General features: G+C 40.2%; 1 protein-coding gene and 1 long non-coding RNA gene across 2 annotated transcripts; one reads left to right on the top strand and one right to left on the bottom strand.

The window, feature by feature from the left end:
* Window positions 1-1,366: 1,366 nt before the first annotated feature.
* LOC118766564 lies at window positions 1,367-11,825 on the bottom strand. The gene is made up of 3 exons (XR_005002502.1): window positions 11,588-11,825; window positions 8,643-8,644; window positions 1,367-1,379 (listed from the first exon to the last, which is right to left on the bottom strand). It is a non-coding gene; the product is annotated as an uncharacterized LOC118766564 (long non-coding RNA).
* Window positions 2,319-4,859, top strand: LOC115220351 (hsc70-interacting protein). The gene has a single exon (XM_029790459.2). It carries the CDS (start codon window positions 2,437-2,439, stop codon window positions 3,559-3,561), a length of 1,125 nt encoding a protein of 374 aa, XP_029646319.1. The 5' UTR covers window positions 2,319-2,436; the 3' UTR covers window positions 3,562-4,859.
* Window positions 11,826-12,015: the final 190 nt, after the last annotated feature.

The raw sequence follows: 12,015 nt of genomic DNA on the forward strand, positions 1-12,015 counted from the left end.
GGGTGTCCCAAGAATGGTAAGTCTCTCTGATTCTGCCAACTACTGTCCTAATACACTCACTACCAATATCTCAAAGATAACAGTGACGGCGTTTAAACTGGCCCAAATATTCAATCAGTTTTACAGTCAAACTGGTCAGAAATGTTAGCACGCCGGGCAAAATGCTTTGCGGTATTTCGTCCACCACTGCGTTCTGAGTTCAAATTCCGCCGATCAACTTTGCCTTTCATCTTTTCGGGGTCGATAAATTAAGTACCAGTTACGCACTGGGGTCGATGTAATCGACTTAATCCGTTTGTCTGTCCTTGTTTGTCCCCTCTATGTTTAGCCCCTTGTGGGTAGTAAAGAAATAATTATATGTCACAGTAACCTAAATGTTAAAGGCTTAACAGCAATTTTCTCCAACACACTCTCTCTCCTTAAATGACAACCAATAAGGCTTTTGTAAAACCAGAACTCCTAAACACCTGCTCACAAAATGATTTTTGCCCTCAAGAAATTTTATGAAAGCAATACCAATGTCCTCAACATGAACAAAGTTCACCTGTCAAAGGTCCTCACCTGTTGTCTCTTGAATCGATGGTTTTCTGTGAGAATGTAAGTCACACCATGTTAATGAAGCCCTTTCTGCCCCACACCATAAAGTCTAATGTGTACCAGGGTTCAAGGTTTCCCCCCAACACTCCTTCCCCTATTCATCAACAACCTACTGACTGTCACCTCCAACAATGTCCACTCCTACATGGATTTTGTCACCTCTAACTCTTTTCTAACATTCCACACCCGAATATCATCCACATGTTTAATAGAGGCCTTCCATTAATTCTTCATTGATTCCATAAAGCCAGACTGAAAACATCCTTCAGTAGATTTCTGTCTCTCATCCCTCTTCAACAGCAAAAGGTCTCAACCACTGCACTCTCCCTTAAACATTATCATCCCCTCCTCTCCCCTTAAGCATTATCACATCTCTTACCTTTTCCTCTTCCACTCCCCTGAAACATAATCATAACTCCCTCCCCTTCTCTCATATTATCTCACTTCCCTCCCCTTAAACATCACACCTCTCCCATCTCCCCTTATGCAACTAGAACTCTTGACCCCATCATCACCGATGATCTCTCTCCTGTCAACCACATACCCTAAAACATAAATACTCCCTCACAAATATTGCTTTTCCTCTTAAGGCCCAGGGAAATACTTCAACTCCCAACAGCTACTAACCCTCTACAAACACCCACAATTGTGCATCGATCCAATATCTGAATAAACGGCCCATAAAAACGTTTTCCGACGGGAGTGTGATGATTTCTCTCACCAACACAACCGCCATCACAAAACATTCACCCTTTGGAGTCATATGGAAGTCACAACAAATGCTGGTTACACTCACTCCAACGATCTTTCTTGGGGACCCCACATACATAAAATGTTTCCACTCTGGTTAATTATTCTCTCTCTCTCTCTCTACTCACTTGAATTAAGTTCCACAAAGGAATGTGGGTCTGCACCTGTGAAGGTACGGTGGTTAGACACGCAAACAACAAAGACTGCATTACAAATAATACCAGACTAAGTCCTGAACACATTACAACGTCTGGCCCACACATTATGTGTTGTATCCTCTCCCTGCTTAATATACCACTTCTACAACCGCCTCTGCTCCTCTGAACTACATAGTTGTGCACCACCTCCATGCAACAGACCCGTCCCCTGCCTCCGTCACCCAAATTGCGTTTTACTGATCCTTCGTAGCCAGGTGTAGGTCGTTGTTTAACAACAGCCCTTAGCTTCAACCTTGAACCTTTTAGAGTTTTATTAAATATTTGTTTTCCAAAATAGTTTGGGGAAACCGGACTCACAAGTTTTGTTTCTCCTCTATAAACTGGAGACATGTCGACATAAGAAATTTATCAATAAACAGAATAAAGCACAATTTAACATTCCATGCTGAACAGTCTAGAACCAAACGAAGTGAAACAAATAGTTATGGTGTTTATATATCGCCAGTTAAGCAACACTAAATTACAAAACATGTCACGGCCCTTCAAACTGCGACCTTTCCTGTTGAGAAATGGAACATTTTTACCGCGGGAATTTGTCGGTTGCTAGCCTCGAACCAAACTGCAATGTTTTACACAATAATTCGTTTTATTTAATTATAACTTTTAAATTTCAAATTTTAATTTACAATTCCCATTCGTAATTTATATTTTCATTTCTAGAAAGTTATCAAAATAGTAACATTATTAATACAAAAAGTAATTCTGTGTGTGTAACATAAAAAAAAAGTTGTAATTCTCTTCCCAGAGTTCCGTTATCAGACCATGCTGTTATTTAGCCTCGATCCAGGTTGTAGTCAGATGTGATTTTTTTTTCTCGAAATTCTTGGTTTTTTTGCTCCATTTTTCCCTCTTGAAAGTAATTCACTGCAACATGGAATTGTCTCCTGAACATCTCAAACAACTGCGTTCTTTCGTAGAAGCATGCAAACTAAATCCTAATCTTTTATATATGCCAAATTTGGAATTTTTCCGTCGTTGGATTGAAGAAATGGGAGGAAAGATCCCGGCCAAGACCGAGGAAGCCCCTAAAGCTCCTCCGAAAGAAACTCCACCACCTGCAGAAGCCGAGGAACCAAAACAAGAGGCAGCCAGCGAAGAAAATGTGTCCGAAGAAAGTGAAGAGAGTGAAATTGAATTGGATAATTCTGGTGTTGTGGAAGATGACGAAGATTTCGACCAAAAGTTTGGGGATGAAACCCTGGAAATTACCGACGAAATGATTGAACTGGCAAATGACAAACGCAATGAGGCTTTAGATGCCATGGCCAACGGAGATTACGAAAAAGCTATCGAATTATTGACCATTGCTATTCAGAACAACCCGACATCGGCCAACCAGTATGCCAAGAGGGCCTCCGTCTTCATCAAAATGCTAAAACCTAACGCTGCTATCAGAGATTGTGAGAAAGCCATTCTACTCAACCCAGACTCAGCACAGCCTTATAAATGGCGAGGCAAGGCCCAGGGTTTGTTGGGTAAATGGGAACAGGCTTACCAAGATCTCTCTACTGCTTGTAAACTTGACTACGATGACGATGCTTACAAAATGTTACAAGACGTCACCCCAAATGCCAAGAAGATCCAAGAACACAGGCGTAAGTATGAATTGAAACGTGAAATGAAAGAAATGAAACAGCGGAAAGAAAGAATTCGTAAAGCCAGGGAGGAATACGAAAAGGCTAAAGGTCAGTCTGGATCAAGTGGCACAGGTGCTTCCACTGGAGGCGGCTTTGGCATGCCCGGGGGTTTCCCTGGTTTCCCAGGAGCTGGTGGTCCGGGTAGTGGACCGGGTGGCATCGATATCTCTCAACTCCTCAGCGACCCTGATATTTGTTCAGCACTTCAAGATCCAGAAATCGCTGCAGCATTCCAAGACGTCAGTTCCAATCCAGCCAACATAGGTAAATATCAAAATAATCCTAAAGTTCAAAAAGTGATTAACAAACTTGCTGCTAAATTCGGTGCCCCTAATCCTCCTCAGGGGGGCAGTTTCTAAGACAGTATCAAGCAGCTTGCATGTTTATCCTCCTCATTTAGCTTGCAGTTGCATTTGAGCTGTAATATTGATTGATATTTCCTGCAAGTGAGCGAACTGTTGTAGTTCTGTCGCAGACATTTTACTCCACTGAAGCTGTCAATATACACATAAAACAGTAATTCCAGAGAAAAACCACTACACATGCTAGACAAACGACCCCGAACTGCTGTTACAACACCAAAAGTTGTACCTTATTTGCAGTTGCTCACTTTATCTCTCTCTTTCTTTCTCTCTCTCTCTCTCTCCACAACAACCTGTCCACCTCTTTGCTTTTGCCTTTCTCTCACAAAAGCCATCCCCCCTTTCAATTCCATACAAAAATACATTCTACCAATTTATCTGTATTTTTCTACTGTTTTATTACTTTAATTAACATTGGTTTATCTCAAATCTTTGACCAACCACAAAATAACTTTCGTTAATAGAGAAGATGAGGGTTTCTTTTTTTTTCTTCTTTTTTTTCCCTTTTTATGTTTGGGGTCCTTTTATGTTCTGTCTCAAGCATTGACGTAAAATACTTTTTTCCTAAGTTATATATATTCTGTCTTGAAATGTTAAGAAACATTTTCCTTTTTTTTATATTCGACTTGCTAGAAATAGCAGCCAAACTACATCCTGCTGTCTTGAAGGAACACGTTCAATAATGTTTGTCCCAGGTTGACTACCTGGGGGAAAAAAAAAGAGGGGATGGTCACAGCTGGAATGCCTTTCATGCGGGCTGACCAGGGGAGGGGACTGAACAGGATTTGGGGAGCCAGACCTCGCTGAAGTCAACTTTACTTTTCATCCTTCTAAGGTTGCTAGAAGACGGTGCCAACTCTGTCCTGGGGTCGATGCCATCGACTAATCCCTTCCCCTCAAAATTGCTGGCCTGTAAGTAAATTAGAAACGACCATTACTAATAATAATAATAATAATAATCAATAGTTAAAACTTCCTGAAATGTTTTGCAATTTCTAGCTTCAATAAGTTTTCTTTAATGTCCCAACCGGGACGGGCAACCTCGGGTTTACCAGAACCTTCTATGTTTACAAATAGAATTTAAATGAATAATGCTCCCTCATGTCAATAGCTAGCTGTCTTGCAATATACACTGCACACGTATTTGCATGTGCGGTGCATTTTGCCCCTCTCGCAGTTAGGGGTTTACTTTGCAGTGTCAGCTCACCCAGACTCTTTCCTAAAACTGCTCGTGTAGGCCCATCACATTTCTTTTTCACCGAAACAATGTTTATTGATCTCTCAAGAGAAGAAAATAAAAAAAAACAGCAAAACATTAGCAAAACTCCAGTGTAGTTTGAACCCGTTTCCCCGGTATAACGAACTGGTTATGTAGGTTCAAATCTAGATTATGTCTAGTTCTAATTAATTATGAGATATTATTTCTTAGTAAATGAAATTTTTTACTGATGTTTCTGAAAACTTTATTTTCTTTCTCTATTTTTTTTTCTCCTTTTTTTTTCCTGCAAATTTTTTTTCTGATAATAAAAATGTTGGAAAAGATTATTTTCTATTTTTTTCTCTCTCTTCTGCTCAACTTCCTCTTCATTTCATGTTTTTTCATTAAGTTTCTTCACTAATTCATGTTTAGACGGGTTTTGCGAGATGCTTGACACATGGCCAACTTCTGCAGAGGGTGGGGTGCTTCAGTTTAATATTCATATTGCAAGTATGTACACACACACACATACTACACATACGTGTAACCCTTACCATAGTTCTTTGGCTGGACCGACCCCTGTGTGTGTATATGTGTGAGTGAATATACACACGCACACATACACGACTGGTGGGTTTGCTGGCTGAGTTTAGAATTTCTGGTGGCGTGTGGCCCTTCACGTTCTTTTCAATAGAATTATATTTAATAGAATCCTGTGATCCAAAGTTAAGACACATTTTGATAGTCAAATGTAGCCTGGGGAGGGATTTGGCTGTCGTTTCTAGCAGGTCGAATAAACTACGTAAAAACTAACAAGCAAGCTTTTACATGGTCGCATGCCTGCTAGAAATAGCAGCCACTCTCTCTCTCTCTCTCGTCATAATTACTGTTTATGAGTGCTGAAGTCTTATTTTATCGTCGTAAAACAAAATATTCATAAAGTTAAGAAATGATTATTAGCTGTCCGTCATTTAACACATTTTAATTAGAATCATTATTATTGAATGCTCTCAAAGGGCACTGTTGGACAATACGGGTCCCATCGGACTTGATGTATTTGTGTAAGCTAGCATATATCGATCCACGAACTACATACAACAGCTTGTTTTGTTGGTGGAAATAAAGATTATATTATTTCTGCCACGATACCTACCGTCCTTAACCCGTGCCTGTGTATCGCATTCGATGCACTGGACGGATTTCCCTGGCATCCATACATTTATATATATATATCATACACTTGGTCATTTTCTTTTTCTTTTTCATCACCGGAGTAACGTGGAACTTATGAAAGAAAGGAAAACCTTAAATTACTCAGAACCTATAAAAACAAGGACCGACTAAGAATTCGAAATCAAACATGGATGTCTGTAACAAACTCGTGAGCGCACTTTGAAGAGGCAAAGGGTTAATAAATGGATATAATGTGATATGTTGGTACTTGGAGGTACACAACATGGTTCAAAGTTTGGTTTAGTTTTCAGCAATGAATTAATTGAAGACGCAGATCAGTAGTTGTCTTTTTTTTTTTTTTTACCTATGGACCTTTTGGATAATTGTCTTGCTTCTCTTCTGCACCCCCAGGTTAAAGAAAATTCTATTTTATATTTTTAATTAATTAGGAATTGTATAAAAAAAAAAGGTTTAAGATGTGTGTTGTAGAAGTTAAATCAATTTATTATTGCTCTTAAACTTGACAAAATCTTTCTATGGACAAAGTTGAGAATCGTTGCATTAAATAAATGTAGTTTGTAGAAAGACGGGATGTTCATGGTCGGAATAGGTTTTGGTTATAGATCTGCTTGTTTAGTGTTTCATCCTATTTTTAAAAAAGCACAAACATATCGTATGTAAGTGTATCGAAAAGAAATGCCTTTCCTGTCTTTTTATTTATGTATATATATATATATATTTCTAGAAAAATGTTTTTTTATAATTTTAAAACTTTTTCCCTTCAAGGACGTTGTTCCTGCGTTCAATTGAGTTATCTCCCTTGTCAGACACATTATTTCTGTCCGTTTTAGTTTTGCATGGGTTTGATGGGTCTTCTCCACCCCACCCCCAAAAAACTTTAGTATCTCATCGTTCGTACGGGGTTAAGCTTCAAGACCAGACTTCACCACTTCTTTTTTTATCCACAGATTCTTCCCCTCCTCCCCGCCATTTTTTCCTTCACCCTCAACCAAGATTCTACGACCACGACCGCTGTCCCTTTCTATCCTTTGTCGTCCATCTACGCTGACATTGACGCGTCCGGCAAAAAACACTTCGCTCGCTTATTGCTTTCCCGCCCTTGCTCAAATCCTCTGCATTCGCTGCCATGCAACGTTGCACTTCATTTACTAGATTCATATAAGAGCCACCCCTTCGTTCTAAGATTACAGAATCCCTTTGTTGCCAGCAGTGCTATCAACTCCCTGAACTTTTCACCCCGTCTATTATACTCTTTCAGGACACCCACCTCCACTGATAATTGGGTCACCAAGGCAACGGAAGTCGTCGACGACTTGTAGAGTCTACCCGGGGTATTATAAGTAGTTTTTGGCATGGATCCTATCAATACTCGCGTTTATTTATTCAGTTAAGGGTGGCGGAGAATAGCACATGGGGAAGGGAATGAGTAGGGGATGGGGGCAAATGTTAAATTTTAATTCCTGGAACAAAAGTGTTTTCAGAATAGTAATTCCTGTTATATTTGACAGTAATATTAAGAAATTAAGGGGGGGGGGTAAAAAGTTTGCTATCCAACCACATGGTTCCGCGTTCGGTCCCACTGCGCAGCACCTTGGGCAAATAGATTTGGTAGACTGAAACTAAAAGAAGCCCGTCACATATAATATCTGTGTGTGTCTTTGTTTATCCCCCACCACCGCTTGGCAACCGGTGTTGGTTTGTTTGTTCCCGTAACATAGTGGTTCAGCCAAAAAACTACTGCGGTCGATCCATTCGACTAAAACTTTTTCAATGCGGTGCCCCAGCATGGTCCCGGTCTAATTACTGAAACCTGTGAATAAGGGACCCTATGTGCTGCCTAGCTTGACTTGTTAGAAATAGGGACAGTGTCCCCTCCATCATTTCAACTGTGGAGGCCATGGTCGGTTAGAAATAACAGCCAAGTCCTCAAATCGTACCTCACCAGCTTAAAACGTGATACTAAAATAGACGAGATGATCTCATTTGGAATGTCTGGTTATAGTGATGCTCAATTAGGGTTAACCTGGGGCTAAACAACGGATTCCAGAATTTTTAGAAAAAATGCTTCCACATAAGGCCGTATCTACTAGAAATAGTAGCTAAATATCTTAGATGATGATACCTTACTGCATTGGAAAAGGAGGGACACAGGGTAGTAGTGTAGTCCAAGACATGTAATACCCGAGTGGACAGGAATGGTCATGCATGGCAGGTCTCCTTGACCTCAGCCAAGGTGAGCAGGGTTAAACAACTAAGGTATGCACACACATATAAATGAAGTATGGGGTTTAGTTCACAGGTGAGCTAAGCGATTAGGTACGCTAGATAAGCAGTGTAACGGATTAGTAGGGCTCCAAGGTTATATCCGAGACGGTAGTTATGGAGCCATTGCAGGTTTTCGATGCAGCGGATATCTAATTGTTAAAGAGGACAGCAAACGTTAAGGCAAGGCAAATATCTCGAGTCGTATACAATATTGTACAGGACTTGAGATACTTGCTTTACCTTAAATGTTTGTTGTCCTCTTTAACAATTATATATATATAATTCATCCGCCTCGGAGCGGTAGTTGACTGCTAGAAATGGCAGCCAAATCTCCCGTCCTGAAGGACAGATACATTGGATAATGTGGTCCTTGATCCTACCTGGAAATGAGGTTGTAGTTCTAACGGGTGCATTTGCTCACAGCTTTGATAAATTATGGTTGACTCAAGTGTAAATAACACTGACTCCATTACAAAATTTTGATATGATTTTTTAATAATATATAACGTTTATGTCGATGTGTGGCCAGGAGTGGGGCTGGTCATAAGTCTATATTTATATTTTAATAATTTTAAGGGTTTTCATCTGTGGAGGTCATTGTTCTAGAAACTTCTAAATGTTGACTTGAGTTATCTCCCTTTACCCACTCATTAGGTGGGAGCTAGAAATAGCAGTCAAATCTTCGTGGTGAACTCAACCGTCAGAAGGACTTCTTCGATAATTGTAGAGCTTGAAAAAAAAATATGGTAAAACAGGATGGTCGTGGTTGGAATGCCTTTGATCATAGGCTTCGCTCATGATAACTAGATGTCTTGTGGTAGTTATATCCCTTTTCTCTGGATTTGAACCTCACAAACGGCAATTCAACTTTTCGTCGCACCGAGGTCGATTAAATAAAATTCCAGTCAAACGCAGATTGAGATCGATATAGTCGCATATTGCCGTTGATTGCTGTCAAACTGGATTTTTGTTTGTCCCGACCCTCCTTCCGCCCTCTCCCCTTTAATGCTCTTCGGTATTTCGTTTCTGAAAAGCTAAAACATTTTTAACCAAATAAAATATGGATTTTTTCCCCCCTTCTTTTTAATCCTATTAATCCAGCATTTGATTGGAGATTAGAGGAGTTACTGGTGTAGTACAATATTTGTTTTGTAAATAAATTTTATCAGCTTCGTTTCATTTTCTGAAATGATTAAAATGGGTTTTGTTCCAGTTTCAGTTGAAGCTGAACAGGAAACGACCGCATTTGGGACATAAAAGACACATTCCACCATTTCAGCAGCGCATATTGAAGAGGCAAAAAAAGTTTTTAGTGTATTAGAATACGCGATATTCTATTCTAGTTGATGGGGTGGAGGGTTATTTCATGAAATACGATATAAATATTATCACATCTTGATATACTTCACGTGTGTATAACATAGGTGGGGTGTGTCCTTTTAATGGTTATGCCACACCTGGAACCAACCCTGTGTTGGATCTACATTTTGAACTGGTTTTGCTACTTACATAGCAACAGTATCTTCCCAACACATACCTCGTGGTTGTTTTACCTCACTGCGAACCCCATGTTATGGTACCTAGCCAGTTCTGGCGTCCTACATGTTGATGCGCCTGGATTCTAATCAATCCTGTAACACATATGTAAACAGAATATATTCACACACATATATATATATATATATATACATATACACACACACACAAAAGAATACGTAAAGTAATGAAACTACATTTTGTAATCATCAGATTCCGATTTTGTTTAGTATTTTAAAGAGTTCTATTTGAGAGTTTTTAAAATTTGTTTTAATAGGTTCTGGATCTTTGCTGTTGAACAAACACTGCAATGACCGTTTATTTAATTTTTTTAACAGCATTAATTAAAGTTAGAAGCCATAACTGTTAATAACCTCCTGGCTGGAACAAGTGCCAGCCCGCACCCCCCCCCTCCTCTTTCTGTTCCCGACTCGTTGAATGCCTGGCCTTGGGCTGACTGCTGATCATAAAATGGTGCTGTCAGCAGTTTCCAGTTGTGCTGTTTTAGGTGCCAGTGTACGATGTGCAACACTGGTGCACATGCCCCCAGACGCTGCCTGCAAATTACAAAATGCTGTACACAAAGCTAACCGGCCTTGGACTGTGTTTACCGTGTCAAACGATGTCGTTAAGGTGTCAAACAGTTCACGCTTGGTTAACTATCTGGGGCAAGCTTTGATATACAAGACTATAAAAACCACTGCCTCGTGACAACCGTCCCAAACCGACCACAATGTCACGCACATGCCAGGGTGGCAGTCATTGACCTGAGAGTGGAAGGAAGAGGAGGCGATTGAGATGCTTTGTCTAATTTACTTGCAAAGGCCGAACGCTCGACCTGTTCTGGTTTCGTTCTGTTTATTTAATATGGGAGACACACAAAGGGTTAAATGTGTTTAAAAAGATTTAGACTTAAGATTTTAAGTCCATGGTTTCCAGCGTTTTATTTAAGCAGTGTATCTTTTTAGCTGCGGTCATGCTGGGGCACCACCTTGAATTTCTCAGTTGAATGAATCGGCTCCAGTGCTTTTTTTTTAAAGCCTCTTTTGCTGAACCGCTAAGTTACGCGGACGTAAACACACCAACACTGGTTGTCAAGTGGCGGTAACAAACGCAGACACAAGTACATACGTACGTACACACCTATACGATAGGCTTCTTTCAGGTTCCGTCTACCAAATCCACTGAGAGGGCTTTGGTCAGCTCGAGGAGACACTTGACGAAGATGCCACGCAATGAGACTGAAGCAAGTACCAAGTGTTTGGCAAACCTGCTTCTTGCGACACGGCTCTTCCTGCGCCTACTGAAGAGGCTGCATGAACCAAAGTCATTTTTTTTAAGATAAGGGCAGCAGTTCCTCATTTTATTTATTGACACCCTGGAGAAAATTCTTTCTAATATTGACCTAAGACTAGTAACTCTGAGGGGAGGGGGAAGTTGACAACATTGAAACCTGTACTTAACTAGTAGGAGGAAAAGCCGAACTTGGAATCTGAAGAAATGCCCCTAAGACTTTCATCCAACATGCCAGCTTGCTGCCTTAAAATAATTTTTGTCAGAGGTATCTGAGTGGGACTTTCTGGATAGTCATTGGCAGGATACGAAGTCCAACCAACAATAACCTATTATCCTGTGAAGCATCTTGGTACCAAAGGAGTCCAGGTGACTCCTAAGGCCCCAAACAGTCAGGGAGGACCTAAGACCTTTGCATAATTCAAAAGCACCAGCTCACAATGTTTGGTCATGTTGCTTGATTTTTTTTTCCAAGTTAGTCTCTGCTCACTGAGGATCCAGGTGGGCTGACAGCTTGTGTTGGTTGATCGCAAAAACATGGTGACTAACCAGGACATTTTTGTTTAAAGGTTTGCCTGTGCCCCACCCCACACCTGACCTGATAGGTATCAGATAAGGGGGACATTACAAGGACAGTTTGCAATTTGTATGGGGGGTGGGGTTACATAAATGATGAGTGGGAGAGGAGGGTAAATGAAATAAAGGGTATAGATGGTATACAAAATATGTGAACATGTTTATGATGTAATCCTTCTGATACAAAAGAACCTTCAACCAGGGCCAAGCACGGAAACCCCACCACCAAGGGTGTAACCCCCACCCAACTATTCTTCAATAGTAGTAATAATAATAATGACACACATAACACGGGACAGTTTGACTCATTTGTTTTCTGTTCTGTTATTAATTGTAATATTTATTCCCATTATTTTGAATTAATTCTGCATTATCTTGTAGCTTTGAGA

The sequence above is a fragment of the Octopus sinensis genome, linkage group LG16, assembly GCF_006345805.1.
Source record: "Octopus sinensis linkage group LG16, ASM634580v1, whole genome shotgun sequence".
NCBI classification, from domain to species: Eukaryota; Metazoa; Mollusca; class Cephalopoda; order Octopoda; family Octopodidae; genus Octopus; species Octopus sinensis.